The following is a 20,050-nucleotide window of genomic DNA, read 5'->3' as shown; positions in this document are numbered from 1 at the left end:
TTTGTAGAACTTCCTAAATCTTCTGTGTTAAGAGTAATTGTAAGATTGGCCTTAGTCCAAGGTTCTTTGAATTACTGAAGGGGTCTTCTCAAGTCTATCTTTTAAAATGATGGTTTCCAAAATCTAGAATTGACTATTTAAAACTTACAAAATTCTAGATTTTATTTTAAATTATTTCTAACTTATATTAACCATAAAGTTAATTTAAACTTAAAATATCTAATAGTATCTTTTAAATCCTGAATACTGGCATTAGAAAACAAATTATCATGTATTATTTGTAAAGAATGTTTTCATAGTATAACTTTGATACTTAATGTGTTTAATTAAGTATTACATGCTTTCTCATTTTAGCATTCATAGATAATCTACATCACCTTTGCAAGCATCTTGATTTCAGGGAAGAAGAAACAGATGTAAAAGCAGTTCTTGGAACTTTTTTAAATTTAGTGGGAGATCCAGACAAGAATGTTAGAGTGGCTTTTAGTGGAAATATCAAACATATATTGGAATCCTTGCATTCTGAAGATGGATTTATAAAAGAGGTTGGTAATTTTTCTTTTTGAACATTTTTATTTACATAAAAGTGGATCTCAAACATTGTTTAACCATTTAATTTTATTGTTGTAGCTTTTTGTCGTAACAATGAAGAACGCATATGCACAAGCCCAAGCATCAAGAAATAATGAGTTGAAGGATACTTTAATTCTTACAACTGGGGATATTGGAAGGTATGTTTGGAAGAATTTGTGTACTACCTTATTTATTTTCCATTTCCAAAATTTTCATTTGCCTAATGTTGAAAATAATAGTATGAGTGATAAAGGTATTATAGAAAAAGCCATGCTAGCATGTATTTACAGGCACCCCTAAGAGAGATTGTGGACGTAGTTCCAGACCAACATTGTCAAGTTGTTAAAATCAAGTGAGTAATGTTAATCTTTTGGGGTTCCCAGTGCTTCTAAAAGCGATGTTTAAAGGGAGCTCTGGTGGCTTACTGGCAAGAAGCTACACTGCAATCCCAGAGCTACCCGGTTCGAATCCACCAAATGCTTTGCTGGACAAAGAGGGGCAATCTCCTCCTGTACCAGTCAGATCTGATTTGACGGTGCACACACAAAAAATAATAAAATAAAAAATTAAAAGCCATGTTTACATTATATTCCAGTCTTAAAAGTGTCTAATATCATTAGGAAAAATTTTAAGTGTTTCAGGAATTGCCAAAATATGACAGAGAGACACGAAGTGAGCTCATGCTGTTGGAAAAATGATATTTAACGTGTACCTAGAAGAGGATTTCCCCAAACTTTTTTAAAAAATTTTTTAAATTATTATTATTCTTTGTGTGTGTACCAGCAAATTGTACCTGACTGGTACAGGAGGAGATTGCCCCTCCTTCCCCAGTAGAGCATCTGGTGGATTTGAACTGCATATCTTTGGGATTGCAGTGAAGTTTCTTGCCACTAGATTGCCAGAGCTCCCTTGATTTCCACAAACTTTTTGTTTGTGCAATATGTGATAGCTGCAAAGATCATTGAGGTGCAGTCTGATAAAGGGAGTCACGCCTTGTTTATAGATTTGCATTCGTTTCTAAGTCATGGCTAATAGTTTTTGTCTTGATCTTTTTAGGGCAGCAAAGGGAGAGCTGGTGCCTTTTGCACTCTTGCACTTACTGCACTGTTTGTTAGCCAAGTCAGCCCCTGTCTCTGGAGCAGCATACACTGAAATCAGAGCTCTGGTTGCAGCTAAAAGTGTTAAACTGCAAAATTTTTTCAGCCAATACAAGAAACCCATCTGTCAGGTGAGTATCGATATTGTCTCTGTCTATACAAAATTGTTGTTGTTTTGTACCATAGCATTGGAACCACCCCATAGCTGATCCTCTGGCGGGTTATCAGAGGCATTTAATCGCGTAGGAGGAGACTGCCCATCCTTCTCCCGGGGAGCAGTTGGTGGCCTTGAACTGCGTGCCTTCAGGACTGCAGCACAGTCTTTTGCCACTAGGCCACCAAAGCTCCCTCATAGTATATTTGGATTATATATAATAAAGTTATGTGTTATATTGTTAGTAATTACAAAATTATATGCGGTTTAAAGTGAGACAATTTTAATTTTACATTTTGAATTATTTCATTAGAGAGGTCTGGTAATTAAGTAGTAAGGAGTTACACTGCCAATTGAAAGGCATAAACCCACCAGTATCTCCATAGGAGAGAAGTTGTGTATTCCCCTTCCCTGCAGTGTACTGCCTCTAAAAACATGCTGAATGGTCAGCTGTGAGTTGGTTCTGACTTGATGCTAGAAAATAGAATTAATTTTAAAATTTTAGAATTAAATGTCATAATACATTATGTATTACTATGTAGTATATAATAGCTTCTAAAAATGATAACTAAAAAGAATATAGAGCTTGCCAGTCTTCTATTCTCCTCTTGGTTGAATATGTAATTTTTTTTTTAAACAAAGAAGCATTTTATTCCATTGCTCATGAATTGCGGGGTTTATTCAGTGGCAGCAACAACAGATTCTCCAGATAATTTTCACCAGAAAACTGGAGCGTCAATATAACAGTCGCCTGTGTAATAGTAAAGCCTACACTGCATTGTAGGATGACTCAACTTTGTAGTAGATAGGTGTAAAGAAACACCTTTTCTCTTGTAAAATCATAATTGAGTTCACAATTCATAGTCTCTAATGCTTTTTGATTGAAAAAGTAAAAAGTGCTATTCTTTTTTTGTTGTTTTTTTCACAGAGATTGGTTTTTATTCACTCATTCATTTATTCATGCACATTTTCCTCCCTTTCTCAACTAACTTTGTAATACTTATCCTGTTCCAGGCTGTTAATTGTCATACACATAATTTCTAATCATCCTTTCCTTCTAGATTGTTCTTCCTTTCCCCCAGTCTAGTGCAGACAGTGTTCATTGTCTATCCTTTAGTTTCCCATACGTCCATCTCATATTGATCCTATTGTAACACTGATCTTATGCAGTGTTTGACCTTTTGTGATTGAGATATTTCACACCGTATAATATCTTGCATATTGTATAGTGTTCAAATTCATTGCTTTTCAATGCTGTGTAATATTCTGTTGTGTGAATGTACTATACTTTCTTTATCCATTCCTTCTCTCAGCTATTGTAAATAATGCTGCAATAAATACGGGTGTGCATATAACTGTTTGTGTCACTCCTCTGATTTCTTTGGAATATATTCCCAGTTGTGGAATCTCTGGGTCAAATGGTATTTCTATTTTCAGCTTTTGAAGACGTGCCAGTAATATATAATAATGTTTTACATTCTAGCTAGCAGAGTTCCAATCTCTCTACATCCTTGCCAGCATTTGTTGTTTGTTGCCCTGTTGAACTTTGTTATTATTGCTGGGTGGATATATAATTTTAAATGAGAAAAGGAAAAATAGTCTTATGATGTAATGAGTTACTGATTTTTTGTTACTAATCTTGTGGAAATGTCTCCTTTCTTGCCTCTTTTTAATGATAAGTCCCTCTAAGCCTTGTGTCTAAAGAAGAGAAAACAGGCCATGGGGGCACAGTGCCATGAGCATCTCTGAAAGGGCCACAAGGAATGAGAAAAGCACACCCCCTCACCGCCCCAGAGCAGAAAGCAGATAAAGAGTCCATAGCCCAGTCACACGGTGCCTGTAGAGACCCACCAACAGCAAGAGGTTATTTTATTTGTTACTGACTCGTAGACTCCAAGTTGTACTGAGAATGGCGTGTATTAGGGAAGTAAGTGGGAGAATGGTGGAGACAATGCAAATCTGAGTTTTAGCCAAGCAGTCCCAAGGGACAATTCCTCAATAAGTCAAGGCTCCAGTGTCAGGTCAGCAGTCAAATGAAAATAATCTAACAAGGCTTGCCCCAGAACAGTTATAAGTCAGCTTCTCCTGCAAACATCCAGCAAGAACAGCCAAACTTTTAACCATGACCAGCACAAAGGGAAGCCTCTGGTCACATTTTCTCCACAGCAGTGCCACAGTCTCTCTACAACCTGGGCCTCATTCTCACCAGGGTCTTACTACCATGAGACCTGCCCATCGCAAGTCTTGCTCCACAGTGTGTGGGAAGCACTCTTTCTCTTATCCTAGCCACACAATTGTTGATTTACAAGATGGTGCTGATTTGCAAGACCTTGTGTCTTGCAGTTTAAGGTAGCTGGAGACCAGAGGCTAAATGACTTAAAAAACCCACCAACTTTTAGTCCAGCACCTCACCTTGATATTACAGATTTGACATTTTAATTTTTAAAAAGTAGAATTAGTTAATGGCCAAAATGTTAGGCTGTGTTAAGATCTTGATTTTAGTCTGTGTGTTTGATAATCCTTAGCAAGATATTCAAGGTAATGTTACTTAACTAAGTATGGTTACATCATCTGTAAAATGGAGATTATTACATATCTGTGTTTTAAAGATTGTTTTTATAACTAAATGAGAATCTAGGTAATGTGTTTAAACAATGTCTTTTAGCTTGAAAAAGTATTACTTGGGTTTTTCCCATTTTTAAAAATTGGCAATAAAATTCTTTTTGCTGTAGTTTTTGGTGGAATTCCTCCACTCCAATCAGATGACAGCACTTCCTAGTACTCCATGCCAGAATGCTGAGATGAGAAAGCAAGATGTGGCTCACCAGAGAGAAATGGCTTTAAATACCTTGTCTGAAATTGCCAATGTTTTCGACTTCCCTGATCTTAATCGTTTCCTTACTGTAAGTTTTAATACATAGTTTGCTTAGCTAAGGTTTTCAATTAAATATTTTGTTCATTTTCTTTTTTATTTTATTTCATGTTTTCTACTATTGCATCTTTCTTTGTTGGTTTTAAGGGGGAAACTAATAAGTACATTGAAGAACCCAGCACCTGCACTTTTACATTTACATGTCTTCTTTTGACTTTGATTTGTCACATACATTTATGTTGACTAGAGTCATTTTTCTATGTTTAATTGACCAGAAGTATTAATACTGATTAATCCTACTATTTTAGTTCTTGCATTTTTAGTGTTGTCATTGATTTTATTGAGAATATGAAATCTCACATACTATCTATCCCTGAGGAGTTGATGTAATAAAGTATAAAACTAATAGTATAGATGATCTGCTGTGAATTTAGATTATAAATAGAGTTTGTAGTGTAATATGCTTTGGGAACGTCTATAGTCATTGGGACTGAGTTTTAAAGATTGTTGTTGTTATTGTGTACTGTAGTCGAAACTGACCCATAGTTGACCCTCCAGCAGCTTTTCAGAGGCATTTAATCTCACGGGAGAAAATTACTTAGCCTTCTCTCACAAGTTTTAAATATAGATGGACTGCAATCCCAGAGGTGTGCAGTTTGAATCCACCAGATGCTCCACTGGAGAAGGATGGGCATTCTCCTCCTGTGCCAGTCAGATCCGATTCTACAACACACCAGAAGACAAAAAAAACCAAACAAACCCAACTTTCCCTAAAACAAAGTTTATTATTACTCCTAATAAATTAAAATGACTTTGGCCTCTTGGGTGGTGATGAGAGTGGGCTGGGAGCCTCTTATTGGAGACAAGGAGAGACTGGTGCAGAAGCTGGGGCTTTTAAAAAAATCATTTGAACATTCTGGCCTGATTTAATTGTTTCTGAAATGAACATTTCCTGTGTGGTTCAGCACTTTTCTGTCATTTTGCTGTACTTAGTATATAACTTAGGTAACTTAGGAAATGTGCAAGGAGCTGGAGCCAGAAAACCAAAAGGGTCGAACTCTCTCAGGATCACTGCTAGATAACACTTAATGACAGTAACAACAACATATAAAGTCTGGCCCTTGTCTCCATTTTGGAGTTGGGTGAAGTAGTGGACTCTGTACAATGGCGCTCTTGTTTTTGTTGAACATCTGTGTAGATTGTGTGGTTGTTTTTTATTTAAGACTTGTTTAGAGTAAACAAACAAGACCTCTTAGAAGGGCCCTTATATTTAAAAGTTGGGTCCGTGGATTATTTTAACTGCTGGTTATCATTTTTTTTTAATCTTATAATTAATGTTTGGCTCTTCTAAGTCATACAGCTCTCTTGTCTATTTGCTGTACTGAGGTAATCTAGGTTTCCTGTGACACTGAACCGTTTGCTGTTGGAGTTTCAAAGGTCATAATGGAACAACTGTGCCATAGGTGTGCCAAACACCATAATGGCTACCCATCATGGGAAATGTTTGGTGGAGCTCCCAGATTGATTAAGGTTTTGAAGCAGGAGTGGCATCTGCTTCCTAAATCACATGCCTCTGGAATCTCTCTAAATGATGATAGTTATAGAAAATCTTCAGGCCTTTTGTTCATGGAGTTGTTATGAGCTGCTTGTGACTAGACAGCATTCAACAACAACAACATCTGAAAAAGGCATTTGATCACCAGTATGGGGCTGGAATCCAGGTTGGGAAGTAGTCTGGAGCAGCCAGATTCTATAGAGGTTTGTGTTTTGGTTCTGGTTAGGATTAGTGAGAAATGATTACTTGCCATTGAGTGTGAGTTGATTGTATTTGGCCTCCTATTGAAAAAGACAATTGGGCCCGAGGGCCTCTGGTTTTAACTGTGTTTGTCAAGCATTCTTCTAAGTGGTATAGCATTGATATGTCCATTTGCTGTACAAAGGTAACTCAGTGGTTACTGTGATGCTGAACACTGTGACACTGATGTGTCATACGTGATAATGGTTACCCATGGTGGACAGTGTTTGGTGGAGCTCCCCAGTTAAACAAGCTTGGAAGCAGAAGTGGCATCCACTTTCAAAATAGCTTGCCTCTGGAAACCCTATGAACTTGGAGAAACAATGAAAGTTATACAAGTGTTCAGGTCTTTTGTTCATAGGGTCACTGTGAGTCACCTACGACTCAATGGTAATTAACAACAACAACAAAATTACAATAGTGATTCTTAAAAAAATTTTTTAGTATAGTATAACTAATTCTGGTGGACTGAAATTGCTCTATTACTGACCTACAAATTGGTCAGATCCTCCAGAAAAGAAGTATGATGGTATGTGGTAAGGTCTCTAAAAATATTTATACCTTCTCATTCAGATTTATTCTGAGTATTAAAGAACAAATGTTTATTGCAACATTATCCAAATCATAAAACCAAACAAAAACTAGACGAAATAATTGAGGAAAAACTGAAATGTCTAATATTTGTCATATAATATCATATAACTATTAATGCAGCAACAGTTATAAAAATTTTATTGTTTTTCCATAACATTAGCTCTCGTGGCCTAGTGGCAAGAAGCTGAACTGCAATTCTAAAGGCCCGTGGTTCAAGGTCACCAGTTGCTCTGCGGGAGAAGGATGGGCAATCTCCTCCTGTTAGATTAACTAACTAACTGCCTCTGAAAACTCACTTGGAGGGTCAGCTATGGGTTGATTCCTACTGCACGGTACACACTAACAAGGTTACTTTAATAACATAAGTCTTAGAATGCTAGTATCAAGTTGAAAGACATTGTAAGGCATAAGTGCCTTTGAAGGAAAGCCTGCCTCTTACTCAATGTCATAGTCTCAGGGCCTTATAAGGCCTGACCTGCAGTAGATGTTCACCAGATACACATTAAATGAATAGGTGAAAGACATTTTTTTTAATGTTTGGAATTTTATATTTCATACCAAAATCTTAAAGGAAATAGACCAAAATGAAAATAGATTTTTTGGGGTAGTGGGATAGCAAGTGTATTGGAACATTTTCTTTACTATTCCAGCATCAACATTTTATTCTTATTTTTTATTTTTTTAAAAGTTGTGATTTGAGTGAAAATTTGCAAAACAAACTGGTATGTATACAACCATCCATTCCCATTTTGCTTTATGACATTAATTATAACACCTATAATATAACTGCTCTTTTCCTGCTTCCTGCCTGTGATTCTGGTTTCTATTAATCCCTCTGTTCAACTTCTTCATGTCTTCTAAGCTTTTTAACATCAACATTTTAATTTCAAATTATTCTTGAAGTATTGCACATTGGTTACTGTTGCATGTCCCTAAACACAAGTTAGCTCATTTATTGCATCAGGTTTGGAGCCTTTACCTTAAAGCATGAAAATAATTTAACAGATAGGAAGATGGATATGTAGGTAAGTAGATAGATGGGTGAATAGATAGAGCATTACCTAGAGAGGTGGAGAGAGGATAGAGAGCTTCTGCCAAGCTAACTCCAGTTTGTGGAAACTTTATATACAGAACAAGTCCTGCGTCATCTTTACTGTGTCTCATAGAGTCTGTCAGTTATGAGGCTGATGTGCCATTCACTCTCATCAGGAGTCTTCCTTGCCCTTTACTTCATCAGACATGATGCCCTCCAGTAATTGATGCCTCTTAATAAAGTATCCAAAACAAATGGGTTAATCAGTGTCCTGTTGTGATTCTTAAGGTTTTCATTGGCTCAGTTTCAGAAGCAGGTAACCAGACCTTCCTTTCTCCTCTGTCTGGAAATGCCTTGGAATCCTGTCCATCACAGTTGACCGGAAGGTGTTTGTAATACTGGTGACTTTGCTTCCAGCAGCATGGTATCACATAAGCAAGCAAACTGACAAGCATACTCATGAGGAATTAGGCCTATATTAATGTGGGCTTTGACTACTTTATTCTCAGCTGCATTACCTGACTCATAATAGAGGTTCACTTGTATCAGTTGACGAGGAACCCTCGTGACATAGTCTAAAATGTGCTATGCTGCATCTCTGGTGATTTGAATACACCGCGGCTCTGAGGGAGAAAGATTGGAAGTCTCCTCCTATTACAGTTTACAGCCTAGGATGGAGGGTGTTGCTCTGATTTGATACTGACTCAGGAACACTGAGTTTTGAGTTTCAGATATCCGTTGAAGGAATAAATGATAAATTTGAATTCAAATGTAGGTTATAGTTGGGTTTCCAATTTGTGTGGCACTGTAGAATATTTTCACCCAAAGCTCACGTGGGTGTTTTATCCTCTGTACCTGCGTCCTTTCTGGTAATTGTTGTGTTTCTCTTGCAGAGGACATTACAAGTTCTGCTCCCGGACCTTGCTGCCAAAGCAAGCCCCACGGCTTCTGCGCTCATTCGAACCTTGGGAAAACAACTGAATGTCAATCGCAGAGAGATTTTAATAAATAATTTCAAGTATATTTTTTCACATTTGGTCTGTTCCTGCTCTAAGGATGAATTGGAATGTGCCCTTCATTATCTGAAGGTAATTAGATGTTTGTGAATATTTTACTTTTCTTAAAATTAGCGTTCCAGGAAACTATCAGGATGTTATTATAGGAGGGAGGATAAATAATTAACAACCTGTCCTTGAGTAACGTCAGCTCAAATACTATGTCGTGTAAGCTTTATTCTAGGCTTCCCAGGAGCGTGGGAAATGAATTGTTCTTCCATTCCCTTTGATCCTTTCACCATGATAGGTTATTGATCATCATATTTTCATGCTCACTTTTCCAGCTGATTTCATTTTAGTATTTTTTGCTTGACTGGCATTAGAAGTTTAATCACAGCAGGCTGCAAATCAAAAGGTTCAGCATCTGAATCTTACAGCTGTTTTATGGAGGAAGATGAACAGGTTTCTCTTGTAAATATTTACAGACTCAGAAATGAGATGAAAGGTCTCAGTGAACTAGAACTTGCTTGGTAAATTGTCTTATCAAATAAATGTATCTCTAGGAAGGAACTCTTGTTAGCTTAATGGTTAAGAGCTTAGCTGCTGACTGAAAGGCCAGTGGTTCAAACCTACAGGCCACTCTGCTGAGTAGGATACGATCCTCTGCTCCCGTGAAGAGTATGTATAGCCTTGGACACTGTATAGGACAGTTGTAGGGTCACTGTGAGTAAAATCAAATTGATGGCAATGAGATATTTATAGGACAAGGGATTTTTATGGTTGAGTAACAGAATTCTCACCTTACTAATTGGAGGACCTGGGTTCTCCTCCTTGTCAGTAGACCCTATTAGTCTTCTTTTGGTGGAAGTTTGCTTATTGATATAATGCTGAATCAATAGCCATGAGAACAGCAATCAAGAAATCAAACTAAAGGGGGGAAAAATAGAAGTCAGACTAGGTGTTGCATGGGGCAAATCTGTCAAGGACCTTTTTAACATGGTGAAACACAAGGTCATCATTTTAAAGATTAAAAAGCATCTTATCCAAGCTATGATCTTTTTCGGAAACTTTTCAATAGTGTGTTCAAAGATTATTGAATATACTGTGGACTACGAATAAAAGAAATAAATCTAGGAAGAAGTACAGCCAGATTGTTCCTTAGAGGCCTCGGATGTGAGACTTCATTTCATAGACTTTGTGTATTTCATCCCAAAGTATAGACATCGTGGTTGGAGAAGTGGAGGGTCCACAAAACGGTCCACGTCAGATAGAATAACAGTGAGTTTAGCAGTAGGTTCAGACATTGAAGAGATTGTGAGGATGACACAAGATCAGGCGGGGTTTTGATAGGGGTATGTGAACTCAGTGGAACCCAACTACAACAGTGATGGTTAGGTCGTTGTACTGGCTCTTATGAACTGAGATCGCTAGGAAGAAACACCTTGCACTCTACTTATAAAAATCCTCCGAATACCCCATGGGTCGCAGTAGTCTGAGCTGGATTGGTGAGGATGGCATGGGACCTGGTGCATTTTGTTCTGCTGTGACTAGGGTGCCCATGAGTTGAGGCCTGGCTTGATAGCAAGGAACAATAAAGCGATCTGTAGGAAGAGGCTTCTCTATCAGCTGTAAGACAATGTTGGTATTTAGTGCTCTGATTGTAATTTGCCCTAGATTCATGCTAGTTTTTACATTAAATACTATAGTTTGTTCTTTTTTGGTGTCACACTACATGGTTCAAAATTGGGAAGGATGTTTGTCAAGGATGTGTCTTATCTGTTCAATCTGTATGCAGAACAGATTATCCAGGAGGCTGGGCTCTATGAGGAGAATTGTGGCATCAGGATTGGAGGTAGGCTTATCAACATCTGCATTATGCAGATGACACAACCCTGTTTGCTGAAACTGAGGACCTGAGGCCCTTGCTGCAGAAAGTCAAGGATTGCAGCCTTCAATATGGATTGAAGCTCAATGTCAAGAAAACAAAGTTTCTCACCACTGGACCTATTGGCAGCATCATGATAGATGGTGAAGAGGTTGAGATTGTTGACAGCTTTAGTTTGCTTGGCTCAACAATCAACCCTCCTTTTGCCAGCAGCCAGAAACATAAAAGACGAATTGCATTGAGAAAGTACTGTCAGAGACCTCTCCATGGTACTGGGGAGCAATGATATCAGTCTGGAGACTAAGGTGCACCTCATCCAGGCCATGGTCTTTGCCATTACTTGCTATGCTTCAGAAAGCTGGACAGTGACTAGGGATGATAGAAGGAGAATTAATGCCTTTGAGCTTTGGTGCTGGAGAAGAGTATTGAATATACCATGGACTGCTAGAAGAGCAAACAAGTTCGTCCTGGAGAGGGTGACTACAGGCTGCTCCCTAGAGGCAAGGATTCTGAAGCTCCATCTGTCATACTTTGGACATGTTGCAAGGAGGGACCAGTCCTTGGAGAGGGACGTCATGCTTGTGTGGGTGAAGGACGGGGCAGGAGAGGAAGACCCTTGATGAGATGGATTGATCTGTCACTGGAGTAATAGGGATGGGTGAGTTGGAGACAATGAGATTGGCAAGGGATAGAGCAGGGTTTAGGTCTGTTGGACATGGGGTCGCTATGAGTCGCAAGTAACAAAAACAACAATTGATAAAAATGTCTCAGAGCAGTGTGTCATTATAGGAGAATAGAAAAAGTTGTCAGATATGTACATGTCACCTTACTGTTTTCTCTGATACTGTTTTATTTCAGTTATTTTTATGATAGGTCAGCAACTTGCCTTTTCCCACATGAGAGTTATTATTTTATTCATCTTGAAAAAGAAAATCTTTGTATTTTGGAGGTGAAATGATGATGATGATGATGATAAAGGTTTATAATAGAAAACATAAATAAATTATAACAAAGAATTATTTATTAATAAGTATATGAGTGTATACTACATGCCAGGAAATTTTGGAACACTTATATGGATGTTGTGTTGTTGTCGTGTACCATCAAATTGGAACTGACCCGTAGCTGAACCTCCAGTGGGTTTTCAGCGGGAGTTAATCCTACGGGAGGAGCTTGCCCATCCTTCTCCAGTGGAGCAGCTGGTGGCCTCGAACTGGTAGAACAACTGCCACCTTTGGGTTAGTAGCACAACTCCCTGTGGACTCTTACACCAGAGCTCCAGATAAGATACGTGGATGATTATTTTTCTATTTTATAAACAGAGAAATTAAACCAGAGAGAAGAAACTTGCCTGACTCATGGTACAGCTAATAAGTATCAGCTGAAATTACATCCCAGCAGTCTGTCCTCTAAGCCGTTACATTTCCATCTTGTTTTTACATATCTATGGATATTGAATGAATGATACAAGAATTTTTGGAAAACTTTAACTTTTAGTTCAAAATAAACTATGATTACTTCTCTGCATTATCGCAAAGCTCATGTGAGGCCACCAGAACACAGTATAAGAATCATTTTCGGTTATATTTTCTTGGTTCTACCAAGACAGATTTGTTTCTGTTGGCAGTCAATGGTCTAAAGAACACCACAACTCTATGGCCTTTCTTATTCATTGTCCAATTTTTAGATGCATATGAAACAACTGAAAATAACATGGCTTGGATCGGTGGACATCCTTGCTCTTTAACACTCTAAAGAGTTCCTTTAACTGCTGATGTTGTTGATGTTGATGGAAGCTCCACCAGACACTGTCCACCATAAGTAACCATTATTGTATTTGACACATCAGTGTCACAGTGTTTGCATCACAGCAACCACGAGTTAACTTCTGTACAGCAAGTAGACAGACCAGTGCTGTTAGATTCAGTAAATATATTTATCTCCAGTATGTTATGAATTAAAACTTTAATGTCTCTTTGGCTTAGAATGAAACAGAAATTGAACTCGGGAGCCTGTTGAGACAGGATTTTCAAGGATTGCACAATGAATTATTGCTACGTATTGGAGAACACTACCAACAGGTTTTCAATGGCTTGTCAATACTTGCCTCATTTGCATCCAGTGATGATCCATATCAGGGCCCACGAGATATTACATCACCTGGACTGATGGTAAGAAGTATATTCTGTGTGTGTCCCCTTTCCCTATTACTCCTTACTTTATATAGCAAAGTGACTTTATTAGTTCTGACAGTATATAATCAGTTATTGGATTGCAGGAAGCTAGAAGATACATTATTGATTTTTTTAATTTTCCCTAGCTTAAATTTTTATCTGAAATTTCTGTTTATTTGTGTATAGAAATCTATAAATCCTCATATATAACTATTTTTTGTTTTGAATCTCTTTTCTCTAAGAGATTACCTTGAAAGATGTTTAGACGTCTGCTTCATCATTTACTTTTATTAAACGAGTTTTAGTCTGGCTTCAGTTTCTGTTGTGCTACTGAAATTCTTATAGAGCTTGCCAGCAGTCTTCCTGCACTCAAACACAATGTTCACTATTCTGTCCCTGTTTTATTCATCTCTTAGTAGCTTTGAGCACAAGTTATTATCTTACTTTATGGACTCTGTGATGCCACATTGAGCCCTGGACTTTCTCACCAGTCAATGCCAGGAAATTGGAGGACAGTTGTCTGGCCACCTAACAGAATGTGGAAATTATCAAACAATATCATTAATATCACATGTAATCAAAATACTTCTTAAGATCATCCAAAAATGGCTGGAACAGTACATTGACAGCGAACTGTGCTCATATGAAACCTATAGCTAGACCAAGAAGCTGTTGTTTGAACAGAACAAGGTTTAACATCAAGAAAGTCATGTGTCAGTGCTGTATCCTTTCCATAGCTTTTCAATACCTGCTGAACAAATCATTAAGGAAGCTGGACTTTATGAAGAAGAATGTGGTAGCAATATTGGAAGAAGGCTCATCAGTACCCCTTGTTATGCAGGTGACGCAACCTTGTTTGCTCAAAGTGAGGAGGACTTGGGTCACTTGTTGCAGAAGATCAAAGACCTTCAATATGGATTACTTCTTAACATCATGAAAAAGATCCTCACCCTGAGCCAATAGGAAATATGATAGGTGGAGAAAACACTGACGTCATTGATGGTTTCAAGTTGCTTGGATCTACAATCAACACCATCAGTACTAGCAGTCAAGAAGTCAAAAGGTGTATTGTTTTGAGGAAGTGTGCTGTCAGGGACTCTTCAAAGTATTAAAGAGCAATGATGTCAGCTTAAAGGCTAAGGTGCTCTAATTCAGGCCATGGTATTTTCAGTCACTTGCTGTGCATCTGAGATCTGGACCGTGAATAAGGATGATAGAAAAAAAAGATCTAGTTTTGAGGGTAGTGTTGGAGAACTAGTACTGAATGGACTAACAAAATACAACTACGTCTTAGAGAAGGTGCAGCCAGAGTGCTCCTTAGAGGCAAAGACGGTGAAGCTTCATCTTACATACTTTGGGCGTATTGTGAGGAGAGGATATTCCTTGGTAAAGGATGTCATGCTTGGATGGGTGGAAGGTCAGTGAAAGAGAGGAAGAACTTCAACAAGATGGATTGACAACCACATTGATTGGTTGCAGCAGTGGGATCGAATATATCAGAATTGATAAGGATGGCACAGGATAGGACATGGTTCAGATTCGTTGTTTATAGGGTTGATATGAATCCTACTCAACTTGATGACACTTAATAGAGATAACTGAGATGAGAAATAGGACTATGAGAAGGAATGAATCTTCTCATCAAAGAAGGACTTAGCCACTGCCACAGCCATCTCATAACACAAAAGGAAAAAGCAATGTAAATACCCGCAGCCTCCTGCCACCTTTTGTCTTGTTGGTGCTGTCTGTCTGGTGAATTTCATGCAAAGCTGGAGTGCAGAGAATCCTGAGTAATGTAGTTCATTGGTTTCTCTGTGCCATCCTCATCATCTCTGACATACTTGAGCCTATTGTTGAAGTCATTGTATCAGTCCATTTTGTTGTTTTGTCTTTCTTTAGCTGACTTACCACTTTTCAAAGAATGAAGTCCATTTCCAAGGACTAGCCTTGCCTAGCAGCATACCAACAGTGTGTGAGACTGAACTTTGCCATCCTTGCCTACAAGGAATACTTTCTCCAAGTCACACCTGTTTGTTCTTTTGGTAGTCCATGGGATATCCAGGACTCCTCTAATACCACAATTCAAAGTCATCAGTTTTTCTTCTGTCATACTTACTCATTGTCCAGCTCTCACATTCATAGCAAGTGACTGAAAAGACCATGGCCTAAATCTCGATGACAGGCCCAGTCTTTTTCTCTTCCTGTCATGATATTACCTATTGGTCCAGTGGTGCCTGCTTTGTCCTCAAACAGTTGCACTGACTCTGACACACCTACCACCATTTTCCTAGTTGTCCTATCAGTTCATTTCATCTGTGGTCTTCCTATCACTGCACTGTCCCTCCACCCTTCTGAGTATGATGTCCTTACAAAATTGGCCCCTCCTGTCCACATGCCCAAAGTATGTGAGAAAGAGTGTCAAAATCCTAGCCTCCAAGGAGAAACTTTGTTTGATCCTCTCCAAGACAGACCTGTTTGTTTTCTTGACGTTTCATGGGATGTTCAAGACTCTTCTCCAGCATCATAATTCGAAGGCATTGATTCTTCTTCTGTCATCCTTAGTCATTGCCTGGCTCTCTGATGCATAGCAAGTAGTTGCAAAGTTCTTGGACTGGATCTGCAGCACCTTTGTCTCTAGACTGACATTGTTGCTTCTCAGCATTCTGGAAATGTCCCTCACAGTAGTTTTACCTAATGCAGTTCTTCTTTTGATTTCCTGACTGCTGGTGCCAAGAGTGTTGATTTTGGAGCTGAGCTAGCTGTAATTGTTAACAACTTCAATCTCTTCTCCATCCATCATGCTGTTGTCACTTGACCCATTGGTGAGAATCTTTGTCTTCTTGATTAAACTTCAATCCATATTGAAGACTACAGTCCATCAGTGTGCTTTAAACTTTTTCCTCCATTCTCATTGGCACTTGATCATATGATATTTCTGAAATATTTCAGTGTGGACCAATTTTTTTTTAAATTTTTTTTTAATAAGGACTTTGTCAAGGACTTGGCTGCGGGTATTTACATTTCTTTTTCCCTTTGTGTTATGAGATGGTTGTGGCAGTGGCTAAGTCCTTCTTTGATGAGAAGATTCATTCCTTCTCATAGTCCTATTTCTCATCTCAGTTATCTCTATTAAGTGTCATCAAGTTGAGTAGGATTCATATCAACCCTATAAACAACGAATCTGAACCATGTCCTATCCTGTGCCATCCTTATCAATTCTGATATATTCGATCCCATTGCTGCAACCAATCAATGTGGTTGTCAATCCATCTTGTTAAAGGTCTTCCTCCCTTTCACTGACCCTCCACCCTCCAAGCATGACATCCTTTACTGTAGCAAGTGTTTCAAGTCCTCCTCACTTTGAGCAAGCAGGATTGTGTCATTTGCATAATAGAAGTTGTTGACAAGTCTTCCTCCAATCCTGATGCCACATTCCTCCTCATAAAGCCCAGCCTCCTGAATGATCTACTGTTTCAACTAAGTAGAGATCTCCAGATTTCCTAGAGTAGATTGATGGGCTGCATCTGTTAGTCAAAATTTATCAGTTGATTTCTCTTTGATTCCTGCTGCCTTGTTTTTTGCCAGGGCCATAAGTGTGCTTTAAACTTTTCCCTCCATCCTCATTGGCTCTTGATCATATGATATTTCTGAAATATTTCAGTGTGGACCAATTTTTTTTTAAAATAGGGACTGTGTACTTCTATCTTTTTTTGATACTTCCTGGCTCATTCAAGATTTTTGTCAGTAACATCTCTCAGTATAGCAAAGTTCAGTATGTTTGTCAGTGAGTAAAAGACATATGTAAACGTAAGAAATTTTTTATGTTTTCCTCCTTAATAACTTGCTTTTCCCCTAGTTTTTCGTAGCTCAGGAAATCGTCCCACTTCCTGAAGAGGAAGTCTTGGAAACCCAATGTGACCATTCTACTTTGTCCTTAGATTTCCTCTGAATAGGAATTGCAGTGGGTTTATCCAAGAGTACAAATTATGAAGTGTCAAAACTGGGATTCAATCCCAAGTTTATTGGACTCAGGGTCTTTTCTAAAACTGTCTGTGCTGTGCCATGAATGAGGCGGGAACTGAGCTTGGTGGGATAAGGTGAAGAGCTGTGCATTGGGATGTCCAGCGGCGGCTGCACTGGGTAGCTCTCTGCGCTCGTGCGCTGTGCGCCAGCTGGGCCTCCTCGTGCCCTAGCGCCTCCAAATCCTCGAGTCTTCCCGCCTGTCACCATGAAGATCTGGATCTCTGAGCATGTCTTTGGCCACCCATGGGAAATGGTCACAACTGCTGCGATGCAGAAGTACCCCAACCAGATGAACCCCAGCGTGAGGACATCCTGCACAGGCACGTGGCCCCTTGGGGGACGCTGCACAGCCAGGGTCTTGTGAGCACCGAGTGGGGCCTGCCCCCCGTCAAGCAATATCTTGTTGGTGCAACATGAACCAAAACGTATGTGCAGGAGCATTCTGTGGTGGATCCTGTAGAGAAAACGATGCAGCTGAAATCCACTGATATGTCATATACAGACAGGGTTTCGGTGCATGAGAGGCTCATCCACAAACCCCATCCTCAGGGCCTGGGGAGGATTCTCACTCAAGGAGCCCAGGAAGCCATCATCACCATGAAAGGCTCAGCCTCGGCACCTCCTGGAAGGATGGGGAGGACTATCTCCTCAGATGCTCATAAAGGTCGAGAAGCCGTGAATTCAATAAATGCTGAGGCTAAAGACAATTTCTGCTGGAGGAAGCATAAGGGCACCAGTGGCAGCGGCAGTGTTTGGAGAGAAATGACAGTGCCACGTGGCACAGAGGCCCTCACCAAGTCTCCAAGCCAGCAGTGCATATATTCGTGATTTAAAAACTACAACTATTTTAGGTAGACTTTTTTTTTTAAAAAGTAAGCAGGAGACTGCCTATGACTTTTAATCAAAACAAAGAGGGATAGGGCTTCGAACCAAAGGATAATTGAAAATAGTGGGTTTTTTTGCAATAGAATATTATGTAGAACTGGAAAACAAAGAACTCATGAAAAAAACGGGTGACCATGGAGGACATTATACTGAGTAGAATATCTTGGTCACAAAAAGACAAATACTGCATAATGCACTGTTATAAAACAGTATTGACATGGGGGGTTGGGGAAATCTAAGAAAAGATGGGATAAGTAATGCACATGGCATTGAAACAGACGAGGAAGAGAACTGTATAAAAGGAATATATGACTAGATATTATTGGAATGACAAGTCCAGAAAAAGAGGTGCACAGTAAAGTGCTTCAGGGAGGGGGAATTATATAACAATGAAAAAACATTTTCTAAAGATAAAAGCGAACTGGAGGGGCGGGGTCAAGGCAGAAAATGTGCAACAGTGAGTGAATGGAAACCCAAGTTCTTTATAAACTTTCACTAAAATCTCAATAAAAAATAATGTGTTGTTTGGTTGCAGTCTAATTCTGAGGTATCGACTATTTTTGTGGAAAATTAACAATTAATGAAAAAGTGCACTAAAATTGACATTGTCAGATTGAATCTCCTAGACATAAAAGGTGAAGCTTCCCAGGGGTGGGAATTCTGCTGGGCCTTGACCAATCTCACAACAAAGCTGGGCCACTCTGGGTCCATAGGCTGCCCACACTCAGCAGCATGTACCGAGAAATTCACTTGGAAGGGAGAAATTGGGTACTTTTCAAAGCTTTATTGATTTGCTTTAATTATTTTACTCTGTTAACACCATAGGGTTTTGATTCGGTATTTTGGTGAGAATTTTTGATAGAGAATTCTCACCAGAGTAATCTATAATCCCCAAAAGATAGGATTTTATTGCATTGAAGAGTACTGTATTGGTTGGCCAAGATTTTATAATTGAGTCAAAAAGCATTGCCTTCTTGCATCTGTCATTCCTTCCAAAGTCTTGTGATTTTGTTGCTTTTTGAAATACTTAATTCATTAAATGCTTGTCTTTAGCATTCCAGACTGGTTAGATAAAAGAAAATGTAACTGATATGAATTTGAAATTATTTAATTGTTGATTTAAGAAATTTAATCTCTATAAATTGAGGTAATAACTGTTTTACATGGTTGTTTCCTTAGGCTGATTATTTGCAGCCCAAGCTACTGGGCATTTTGGCGTTTTTTAACATGCAGTTACTGAGCTCCAGTGTTGGCATTGAAGATAAGAAAATGGTACGTATTGGGAGTTCAATTGCAAAATGCTAGACTAGGATTCTAACAGCATATACAGAAACCTGATCTTTGCATCTGACTGCAGACCTTCAAGGATGAGAAGGAAACACTTATATGAGGTATTTTGGAAATTTTTTTTAAAAAAGAATTTTATTAAACTTCTTTTGTTTACATTGGACAGAAAATTAAACCAGGCTGCTTAAAGAAATTTGATGTCTCTATAACTCCACGCATACAGATAATGTACCTTTATATATGAGTTGATTTCAGATTTACACAATCTTTCCAGAATAAACTTTTTTTTGTTTGTTTGTTTTTTGTTTTGTTCTTTTTTATTTTATACTGGTTTATTTACAAAATTAGTATACATTGATTTTCACACAGGATCTTTCCCATTTCCTTCACCCCCTCCTCCCTCTACCTGTCAAATTGTGTGATTAATCACCCCTCACTCCCCGCCCATCCTCACCGATCTGCTCCCGCCTTTCTCCCCTTGGATCCTTATACTCATTCTACAATAATGGTCTTATATGGTATTTGTCCTTATGGGACCCAGTTAGTTCACTTAGCATACTGCTCTCCATCCCTCCCAAGTGAGGTAGTGATTTACAATATCATTGCTCCTGCATGCTGCATAATATTCCACTGTGTGAATGTAACATAGTTTCTCAAGCCATTCATTTGTGGTTGGACATTTG

At 38.7% G+C, this 20,050-nt stretch overlaps 1 protein-coding gene and 1 pseudogene across 1 annotated transcript in view; both read left to right on the top strand.

Moving 5' to 3' along the window:
- Positions 1-20,050, top strand: part of ATR (ataxia telangiectasia and Rad3 related) — a 161,723-nt gene that overhangs the window by 26,658 nt on the left and 115,015 nt on the right. The window contains exons 11-17 of the mRNA XM_006895105.1: positions 355-545; positions 631-731; positions 1,630-1,801; positions 4,557-4,727; positions 9,012-9,206; positions 12,984-13,169; positions 19,260-19,352. Of these exons, the coding sequence (XP_006895167.1) occupies positions 355-545; positions 631-731; positions 1,630-1,801; positions 4,557-4,727; positions 9,012-9,206; positions 12,984-13,169; positions 19,260-19,352 (1,109 nt within the window). The remainder of the gene's footprint in view (positions 1-354; positions 546-630; positions 732-1,629; positions 1,802-4,556; positions 4,728-9,011; positions 9,207-12,983; positions 13,170-19,259; positions 19,353-20,050) is intronic.
- On the top strand, positions 17,401-17,961 carry LOC102870310 (annotated as a pseudogene).

The sequence above is a fragment of the Elephantulus edwardii genome, unplaced genomic scaffold, assembly GCF_000299155.1.
Source record: "Elephantulus edwardii isolate Elephantulus edwardi_28Jun2011 unplaced genomic scaffold, EleEdw1.0 scaffold00158, whole genome shotgun sequence".
Lineage (NCBI taxonomy): Eukaryota > Metazoa > Chordata > Mammalia > Macroscelidea > Macroscelididae > Elephantulus > Elephantulus edwardii.
This window is presented reverse-complemented; position numbering and strand designations above follow the sequence as displayed.